Consider the following 10,825-nt stretch of genomic DNA (forward strand, 5'->3'; position numbering starts at 1 on the left):
CCTAAACTGACATTCAAGCACTTGGCTTCTGCTTTTCTTGAAACAGGAGAGGAAAAAAAAAAAAAAGGTGTAATTTACCTTCAGAATTTCCCTGTGTGAATCCCAGGAACCAGGTACAACATAATACAGTCCAGAGAAAGCAGAATCCCCTACAATTGGAAGAAAAGAAAAGGGAACAATGATGAGTTTCTATAACACCATTAACAATAACTTCCTCCCCTCACTGTTAAGGGTCTTCTCCTTTATTACAAGTCCAGAAAAGCCAGTGGCAGTGTCTGTATGTCTCTGGGAAATGAAGAAGGGACACCCAGCAGAGCAGGGCTCGCTTCTGACTGAGATCTCACTTTGCCACTTTAAAGTCATCCTAAAGTCACTGAATCCAGTGGAAGGTTTTCCCACCAGTTTTAGGAGGTGTTGATCAAGCCTTGAACAAGGACCAGACAAGTGTTTTGAGATGCAGGGTCATCAGTGCCAGTTCCTTTACTACCTCTACTCTTTGGCACTGGCCCTGTCTAGGACAGAACATCAGAAATACAAGAGGATGGAGAAATAATTCAAAATTGGAAGGTCAAAAGACACACCAGGAGAACATGTCTGTGAGGATAGGGGTAGGAAAAGGTCTGACATGCAGTGACATGCCACCAGGATCTCAGCAAACAGAGTCCTGATGCTTTACTACATAAAGATATTCTAAAGATACAAAACCCTAGGTGGCTCTATTCCTCTTTTTACACCCAGCTGCAAAGACGGGGGCAGCTTCTAACCACTCTGCACCCCATGCTGTTGCCACTAATGACTTTTTCATTAGCTTGGTAGAGCAGGAAACTTTAGAAGGTGTGAGAGCTGCAGACTCCCAAGTGCAGTGCTCTCCAGACCCTTGCATGACAGAGAGGGAAACGGACAAACCTTTCAGTCGGCTCAGCTTCAAGCCTTGGAGTGCCACTGAAAACAGCAGCTGAGAGGAAAATTTTTACCAGAAAGGTAGCTGAATCCCCCCCTTAACCCACCAGCTTCCTTGATTTGTAGCCAAACAATGAACACAGGAAAGTCCTTGGGTAAGCTCATTTAAAACTGTCAGTGGAAAGTTTGAAGGCTGAAATCCCTCATTTTCTAGAGATGGTGTACAGCAGCTTTGATCAGCAAAGGCTGCTGGAGAAACAGAGACAAAAAGTAAGCTACAGAAAGCCCTTAGCCAAAAGAATGCAGTGTGGGACATCCACACACAGGTTGTTCTTCACTTCAGCCAAGCCAGTGCAAACACTGGGATATGCAAAGCAATGCCAAAGTGCAGCTTGCTCCTCTCTTTGGATCTGGCAAAGACAAATCATTTATCAAATAGGATTAGAGACCACTCTTCTCCTGCCATTGAGCCACAGATTTAGCACAAGAAAGCATCCTTTGAGAGAATGTATTATCCTGGGCCAGATCCTCACCCAGCACAGGAGACCCTTTCCCACAGCTAAAATGAAGCCACAGTGATTTACACCTCAGTGGGGAAAACCTGGCCTTCAACGTAAAACCCCATGCAGGAATCCAGCCACTATTATTTTAAACCTGAAGGGATAAAATACTGGAGCAGCCCTGCACTGGTCAGGAAACAAGCGAGATGAACCACATCACTCTGTGCTGTTTCCATTACCCTGACACTGGGCTGCACATTTCAGGAGCTCTGGGACTGCTTTAGTTTATATATGAGGAAACAACAGCTTGGAATAGCTTGGAATTGGGGTATTCTCTCAGCATGTCCTGTAGCTGGCCACATGCTAATCAAGCAAGATTCATTCACTGTGTTCAAGAGATCTCCAGCTGGGGACACTTGGTTGTTTTCTCCCCATTTCATCCCACAGAACACAGTGCTGGGCTGAAGATGCTGCTGAGTCCAAGGCCCATTTCATTCAAGGGATGTAGAAAGGGAAGGAGAACATGATGATTCTTCGTGGCCACAAGTCTCTTTATGACTTTACTGAAGCTAAAATCCACTTCATAGAAATGTCTGCATCTCTGCACTCACCACCAGAGAACACTGGAGTTTAAAGAAGCAGACACAATTCCTTGCATGCATGGAACCTTGCTGGGTATCATCAGCTGGGTTTACCTGCCTGATGAGAGCACAGCAAGATGAGCATGAACACCAGGGGCACCTTTTCCCTGGTGAGGATCAGGTTTGTACCACAATGCACAAACACTGTTGTGTGCACAAGTAATGCACCTATCTGAAGTCCATCTTTTTTTTCTGGAGGGTAACTTCATAGGCCAAATTTGCTTCCAAAATCCCCATTGATCAACACAGTGAGGGGAAGAAGCCTTAGGGGAAAATGCAGCACGTAATTTCATTCCAGTGACACTGACGGGGCTATAAAGGAGACAAATGTGCAGCGTGGGATCCAGCTGGCCTCAGCCAAGCTCCTGGACCCCTCGCACAGCCAACACCGTAAGAGCTGAGAGGGGGGCCCAGTGCCAAAAGACTGAAGAAAAACACTTTGGCAAAATGCACCAACTTAATGGAAAAAGCAAAAGGGGCTTCCAAATGGCAGACCTGTGACTGATGGGGCTGGTAATTATTGTGGGGTTTTATACTGCAGGCTCTTTTTCCGTTACAACTCCACGGCGACAGGATTGCATAAGCAGCTCGAGCAGCAATAGTAAAGGAAGATTTTTCTCCTTATATAGAGCTATCAAACCCACCTTGCCTTTATCTCAGCTCCTTTCCACAATCAGCAGTTTCCACAGAGACTCTATTGAAGTGGTTCCCACTAAAGGCAATCATTTCTTGTATTGCACAGAGCCTATGGATACCAGAAAGAGAACCCCACTGCTGTAGTCACTGGGTGAAGCAGTGCCCCTAACCACAGATGATGTGAGTTCATGGGAACCCTAAAACTTTTCTAGTTCTTACAAACCCCCTTTACAGCAAAGTGAAGCTACTGGCTACCACTTAATTTTGCTTTCCTACTCTTTGTGAACTCCTGTGATTTAATCTGTGGGGACTAACCAGTGCCAAAAGTGCAAGACAAAGGACAGCAGAGAGGGACAGAGGAGCACAGTGACTGGTTATTAGCACTACTCAGCCTTTATGGGGATTTTAGCATCTTCTCAGTGAGGACCATATGCACGCAGGTAGCAGCCAAGAATGAGCATCCTGAGGAGTTCCTACAAAAAGCAACCAGAAAGTCTAGGCCCTGTTTCTGCTGGGGCTTCGGGACAGGCAGCAGGTCCCTGCACATGGTGGTGGGCAGCAATTCAGACACCTGATGAAGTCACAACTTCCAATTAGCTTACAATTACAAAACAGTGCCTTGGGTTTTCGGCTTCCAGACTCACTTACTGTCTTCTTACTGAGCACTGAAAAATCAGAGTGCTGAGAGTGGCAAGTTGTGAGTTGGAGGCTAAAGAGTTCTCACCTCATGGCTTGTGCAGTATCTTGCTGTGATAGCCCCAGAAACATCATGTTCAAGGTGTCATGTTCAAGGTGTCATGTTCAAGAGCAAAAGGAGAGGAAAATTTCTGGTGACCATATTGGTTCTTACCTGACAAGCACTGGAACAAAGCACTGCCCTGAACTAAGGACAACAGTGAGACAATAGCCTCTAGGGTAGACTTAGTCAGGAACTATCCTCAAAAAAGCACAAGCTTAACAGAGCTGAAGCACTCTGTAAAACAGTTGTGATCAGCTACCTCTCCACAATTTCTGGAGGTGGTTGGAAGAATTTCAGCTTTTGTGGTTTTTTTTTTTAGATTGAAAGGTTTGCCCCTGCCCTTAAAAAAAGAAACAAGGAAAAAAGAGGCCAAATGATTTTGACATCTTAGAATCACAGAATTGCTTTGGCTGGAAGAGGCCTTTAAGATCATCTTATTTGATGGATTAAAGCTGAAGAAAATGCTACAAGGGCTCAAAGCAGCATTTTCCTTTTTAACTTTGTCATTGTTTTCTCCTTCATTTACAGTGGGGAAACGTTTTTGAAACTGCAAACATTCTTGCAGTGTGGAAAAACGATTCCCCCCTCCCCCCACTTCCATTCAGGTGCATTATTTTTCCCTATCTGAAAGACCATAAACCCAGCTGGGTGCTGAAAATTGCTTTTCAAGAAAGGCAAATTTACATTTCTAGCTGTGGGTCAGGCAGCCTGTCTTAAAAGCAGCAAATGTTTATGCTGCTGAAGATCCCTTTGCACATGACTGGAGGTGATATTTTATAAGACTCCCGAGCAGTTTTGATAGTCAACGGGAACCAAAGCCCACAACCTACATCCTGAGGCTTTAAATTGCACTGTGACATCGATTCCACTCCCAGCTTTTTGGGGTAGTATCATCTTATTTTGTGCTAGTATCATCCAGACATCTGGTGTCTTTTCATGGCTTATGGAAACTGTGATATTTCTTCTCTCTCACCCTAGGTTTCTGGAGAGATCAATGGGAACATAACAGTTATGTAGATGTCCCTGCATCAACCCTGCATGATCCTTTGCTGGGCGTTTTCTGCAGTGTAAAGCAGCTACCAATTCACACCTCCAGCCCCTCAGTTTAAGAAGGACATTGAGACACTGGAATGTGTTCAGAGAAGGGCAATGAGGCTGGGGAGAGGCCTCAAACACAAGCCTTATGAGGAGAGGCTAAGGGAGCTGGGATTGTTTAGCCTGGAGAAGAGGAGGGTCAGGGCAGACCTCATTGCTCTCAACAACTACCTGAAGCGAGGTTGTAGCCAGGAGGGGGTTGGTCTCTTCTCCCAGGGAACCAGCACCAGAACAAGGGGACACAGTCTCAAGCTGCACCAGGGGAAGGTTAGGCTGGAGGTGAGGAGAAAGTTCTTCACTGAGAGAGTTGTTAGCCATTGGAATGTGCTGCCCAGGGAGGTGGTGGAGTTGTCATCCCTGGAGGTGTTGAAGAAGGGATTGGACATGGCACTTGGTGCCATGGTTTAGTCATGAGGTCTGTGGACAGGTTGGACTTGATGATCTTTGAGGTCTCTTCCAGCCTTGGTGATTCTGTGAGATTCTGTGACTTTGTCTGATGTATGCAAACACTGCTGCACACGCCAGCATGCTAAGGGGAGAATCTCTGAGATGACTGAAATAATATTAACTTTAAATACCATCCAGTATCAAGTACAAAACCCATCTGGAATCCAACCCACTGCTCCTAGGCTGATCAAACCAGATTTTCAGATGATAACCAGAAATTGGCTGCACATGCAGCTGTAATGGACAAGATGAAGTGGGGTCTGGCTGGCTGCCTGAGCTTTACCAGCACTCTGAGCAGAGTACAAAGCAAAGGGTTCCATCATTACTACTGGAGGCTCCAGCAGCCCAAATGGGGAAACTCCCTTGGATAAGAAACTTTCTAGACCAGACTTCAACCCTCCTTGGGGTGATCCTGAACAGGAATGTCTGAATCCCTCTTCACCTTGCCCCAGAGTTTGGAGTGTGTGTGCATACCCAGAAATTCCCATGGTTTCTGTGGCACCATTTCTGCCAAATCTAATCTTCATTCAGAATGAAAATGCCCTCAGTGCTGTGCCTGTAGAGGTCTATCTCAGACCTTTGGCAACTGTGGTCCAGAAGTAGCTGCTGCTTCCTTTGAAGGAGGCCCTTGGCAGAGAGGAACAACCCACTAGGGCCTGATGAATGGGAAGAACTCTGTTCACAAAGGGGGTGGACCTCAGCTCCTGGCAGTGCTACAGGAGCTGGTCTCAAGGACTGTAAAGAAGCTTTCCACTCTTAAAAGACTGCATATCAGCCAAAGTCTAGATGTGAAAGGCCTGGTGTTTGCTCCCTCAGAAACTGCAGCTCCTGTCGGGATTTCTCCTGGAGAGAATGCAGATCTGCAGTCCACAGATGAAGTGTCAGTGTGGCAAATCCTCTCTCCTGCAGACACATTACACCTTGTTCATTCAAGGTTCTGTAATCTGCAGACAAATGGCTTATGGGCTTCAAATAGCTGGTCCTTGTCCTCCTAATTGGGAGCTAGAACTCATGCTTTCATTGCACAAAGCTGGCTCTCAGCTCACCAGCTCCTCTGGGCTGCTGCTGGTGAAAACCCACTTCCTCACCTGCTGGATGCAAGACTGACTGACGTTGCTGTAATACCCTCCCAGAAACCTCCTACAATAGGGAATCTTTCCTGACTACCCCTCACCTGGTCTCCTCTTTGGTCTGGATTATTGACTTTGCTGCTGTTTGAAGTGACAACACTCACTACTGGCCCTTACCTTTGTGCTCTCAGCCCTCAACAAACACAAGTACTAAGCATGATCTGTCATCTTCTTTATGTTTTTGTTTTGTCTTTCTAACAAATGCCTTTGCATCCCTTCATTTTGTGAATGGGGTTTGGCAGAACCCTTACAGAATTCCCCCTTGTTTCCACTGGCACTTCATTAAGAGTCCATCATTTCTACTTACACCCCCAACAAATTGGCAAAGACAAAAAAACCAACCCCTGTGCCCACCTCTATTCAGAGGTTTCCTGCAACCCCTTCACCTCAAGTCCTGGGCAACCCTTGGTCAATAACATAACCTCCATGAAAGTTGTTTTCAAACAGTGCAGATTTTATCCCCTCAACCCACTGCAGGATGGGGACGGAGCCAGAGCTTTATTAAAAGAACATGCTCAGAGACACATCGAGGTAGCAGTAGATGGGACACCTGGACAGTGAACTTCAACTTGTATTGTGGCTGTGGCACTGTCTTTGCCCTTCTGGGACACACCTCCAAGAGGCTGTGTGATTGCCTCCTTTTTATGCTATGCACCCAGCACTCACACATCATTTGCCTGCCTACTGAATTTGTCCAGCTGTGCCAAAAATTCTCCTCAGTTCACCTTCCCACCTTCCATCCAATGGTCTTTTCCTTTTGAAACAGGAGCCATGCCTTTCTTTAGCCCATCTCAGGGGCTGACCCACCTTGGTGGTGCCAGGTGGGTGCTGTACCGCCTGTGTGTTGCTTTGTCATCCAGCACATGGGCCAGACAGCCCCTGAGTAGCACTACAGCAACAACCCAGAGCTATAACAATAACCAGGCACCCATCAGGAGCCTCCAGAACATCAACCAAGCTGCCTTCATGGCCAGCATGGTGCACTGGGGGTGGAAAGGGCCAAGGTGGCAAACCACAACTGAACAGCACAAGCACTAAGATCTTGACACATGCTCAGTTCACAGCCGAATGTAAAACCTTCTTCTGTGGTTTAGTAAGCCTGTGCTCACTAAAAATGCGTCAATGGAAATGATCAAGAGGGGCATTTTAGGCTTGCAGAGCCTGTAAAACTTTGTGTTCTTCTGGTTTTACAAGCTGTGGCTGCTCGAGCCAGGACAAAGCTTCAACACATTCTGCAAGTGCTTCTCCTTCCCTAGTGAGCCAGCCCTCCCACTCCCATCTACGGGTCTCTCCTGCATGTCTGGCAGCTCCTCCTCTGGAGGATGCTGCAGGAGTGCTGGGACAAGCAGGACCTCCAGTGCCACGTGGTAGTGCACCAGTACCTTCAGGAAGCACAACCCACACCCACCCCGAGGAAGACGGCGGCACAAGGGTGGCCTAGTGAGCCCAGGCACAAGCCAGATCTGGGCTCAGCGGACCCTCTCCAAAGCTAACAGCCTCAAGAGAAACATCCAGCTGTGGGAATGGTGAGATGCACAGCGCTCAGCTCTGCCAAGCACATCAAAACCCAGCAGCAGAAAGCCCGTCGGGAGATAATGTGAAGGGGAGCAAGCGACCTCTGCTGAGGAGGGGACGGAGCAGCAGCACGCTGGCGAGGTAGCTAAGCCAGAGCAGATCCTGGGAACAAAAGGCACACATATTCCGAGTCACCAGAAAAGACCAACCACAGACTTCCCGTGGCACAGCTGCACTCAAACCCTGTGCAGCCCTGCACAGCGCTAGCCTGAGACACCGAGACGCAAATCAGACACAGACCTCCGTGAGCCGGCAGCCACACTGCCTTCTCCTGGGTCCCCATTTCCTAACCCTGTCTTCAAGGAGCATCCCGTTTGCCCTGGGATTCGAACAGGATCTCCCTGTTCTCATCTGCAGCGTGATTGTGGCCAACTTCTCCATCATGGGAATGCATGGAGTAGATGCTCTGTGTAGCAGCTGTGCCTCATGCCAAGTATCTCCCCAGCATCGGGCCCCTCCCGGCACCTCACTGCTCTCCATCTTTGAAAGGAGTCTTTATCTGTCTGCTCCCTGTTGGACTTCTCCATTTGTGACAGTCACCCTCACACGAGACCGAGCAGGCAGCTCACTCCAGACCATACCCAACATTAAAACAGTGCAACTGGGATGCACTCTAGTTACCAGCATCTCCAGACACGCTACAGCCACATCTGTGCAAAAAAAATAATAGAACCCTTAAAGCACTAAATTCAGAGTATAGAAGCACAGACAAAACTCCTCAAGGGGAGCTGGCTGGAGCCCTAGGGAGCGGTTCTGGTCTCTGTGCAGAGCTTCACAGGCTGACACAGAGCAGAGCGTGTGCTGAGCCCACAAAGGAGCTGCACGTTCATCCCTGGCCAGGCTCTGAGCGCAAGGGGCAGCTGCCAGAGCGGCGTGACCCTCAGGGTGCAGGGGGCCTGCCCCCAGATCCCGTCACTCGCTTTCCGCCCTTTCACCCCATCTCACAGCCCAGCCGAGGCTGGCAGGAGCAGAGGGATCCTGTACACAACTTTTTCAAACTGCCAAGCAGAAGAATCCCAGTCTTTCCAAGGGAGTGTCGGTAAATCATCATTACATCCGACAACGCAACCAGAGATATTAACCCTTTGCTAGTCCCCGGGAAAATAATAACAGCAGCAACGACAACACATTTAACAACGAAAACAGTACAAGCTGATCCCAGCTGTGTGTGAGAGAGGACGGGCAGGGTGTCTGATTTTTTATCTCTAAACACAGATAGATAGCAAGAGGTATTTGTGCGCGGGTGCGGACATGAGGAACATGCCACCGGGCACCCTCCAGCCGCTGCCCCAGCCCAGCCCTCCCCATGGCTCTCCACTGCATGAGGACCGCGGTGGCCAGCTCCAGGTACTCGTGTCCCCACGATCCTGCGGGACAAGAGCAGGGAGTGGCATTTCTCCCCTGCTCCCAGGAGGGATTTGGGACTCTGCCCCCCTGCACGGGAAGGGTGCAGGTGTGCGGGGTAGGGGGGACTGGAATCGCTCGTTCCCGCATCTCGCGTGGGTGCAACACCGGCGCCCACCCCCCAGAGCAGTTCCCGGGCTGGGAGCTTCTTCCCCGGGTGCATGGGAATGAGGGGGCGGGGGGCTCCTCCCGCTCGTCCCGGCTCGGAGACCCCAGCTCTCATCCCCTTTCTGCACGACCCAGCACCATTCCCATCCTCCTGCTGCAGCGTGGCCTCCCTTCTCTCCCAGCCCATTCTCCTCTGTTAGCCCAGGAGTTTTCACATCATCCCCTAGCAGAAGGAATGTCTTCCCCCCACCCCATCGCCAACCACCCGTGAGCGGAGCTCCCCTCTCGGGCCGGCTCTCTCCTCCCGCAGCCCTCCCGGGATCCCCCGGCTCCCCGGGCACCCCCCATCCCCGCCCGGGATGCCCTTCCCCAGCGCCGGGAGAAATCGGACTTTGTACTCACCCCCTGCCTGCCGCTGTAGCTCTGAGTCTGGAGACCGGCTCTGATTCCGGCTCCATCACGTTTAGTGCATTGTCTCTTTCGGGCAATTTTTGCGGCAATCCATCAGAAAAAGAGGAACAGGCTGGTTTGTGGGTACATCCTTCCCAGGAGCTCAGCTCTCTGCCTCTCTAAGGGGCTCAGCCGTGTCAAAGACACCCCCTGGCCCGGACGGCTCACTCCTTCCTCCTTCTCTTCTGGGTCCTTTTGCTTACAGAGATCTTTTAATCCCATTTAACTCCCTCTCGGCAGACTGCAATTACCTTGGGAAAAAGGAGAGAGAACAGAAAGTACACGCTAGGAAGCCAGGCTGGCCCATGGTCGCTGGATTTCTTGCCTCTCCTTTTTTTTTTCCCCCTTTCCTTCCCTCCTCCTTATTAATAGCACAATTTCTGTGATCTCTGATTTCCAAAATCCTCGATTGAAAGTGTGGTTGTTTTTTAATTTCTTTTTTCCCCCCCTTAGCTGTTACTTTGTGGTTGTTGGTTGGTTGTAATTATTATTTTTATTTGCAGTGCAGATGTGCCTCCCACCACCCCCCCAAGGATCTCTCCTCTAGACTTCGAGAGAAGAGGAAAAGGCAGATTTCGAGAAATGAAAATTATTTAAGGATGTCCCTGCTGCCTCTCTCTGCTGCCCTCCTCTGTAATACCGAAGCACTTACAAAAAATAATACAAAGTAAATAAATAATTAAACGGGGGGGGAAAAAGAAAAAAGAAAAGAAACTACTTCGGCCAGAAGAGCTGCTGAGAAGCAACCGAAGATCCCTTCCAGCTTGCATGGAGGACATGCACAGGCCCTTGGTCTGAGGGAGGCTGCTGATGGAGGACTTTCCTGCTCTGCTCTCACCTGCCAGGAGCAATGGGCCCTCTGCCCAGACTGGCTTGGACCCACCTCACCACAGACTGGCGAAGGACCCACGTTATGAGGTACTTGACACAGCTTTTCCCTTGGGCTCAGCGCTTGGTGGGGGGCAGCTGGGGGGCTGTGGAGGGGGTTCAGGCTCGCAGAAAAGCCTCCCGGTGTCCCTGCTCCTCTCCTTGCCCTGCCCTGCTTCCACGGAGGACTGGGTGTGGGGCGTCTCCAGACCCACCCCCCCCCTCCTTCCTGCACCAAGTGGTAGAAGACGCTGCAGCCCGGAGGGCAGGGAAAGGGGCAAGACTTTTCTTATGCAAGGTCCATCAGAGCAAATCAGATCCCAAATCCATTTA

The 10,825-nt window shown here is 49.6% G+C and overlaps 1 protein-coding gene across 1 annotated transcript in view; it reads right to left on the minus strand.

Annotated features, from left to right (window-relative positions):
- COL27A1 (collagen type XXVII alpha 1 chain) overlaps nt 1-10,063 on the minus strand; it is a 167,681-nt gene extending 157,618 nt beyond the window's left edge. The window contains exons 1-2 of the mRNA XM_009907077.2: nt 9,578-10,063; nt 79-149 (exon numbers count right to left, since the gene is read on the minus strand). Coding sequence (XP_009905379.2) covers nt 79-149; nt 9,578-9,633 — 127 coding nt within the window. The 5' untranslated portion in view covers nt 9,634-10,063. The remainder of the gene's footprint in view (nt 1-78; nt 150-9,577) is intronic.
- Between the last annotated feature and the right edge of the window lie 762 nt (nt 10,064-10,825).

This window comes from Dryobates pubescens, chromosome 29, assembly GCF_014839835.1.
Source record: "Dryobates pubescens isolate bDryPub1 chromosome 29, bDryPub1.pri, whole genome shotgun sequence".
NCBI classification, from domain to species: domain Eukaryota; kingdom Metazoa; phylum Chordata; class Aves; order Piciformes; family Picidae; genus Dryobates; species Dryobates pubescens.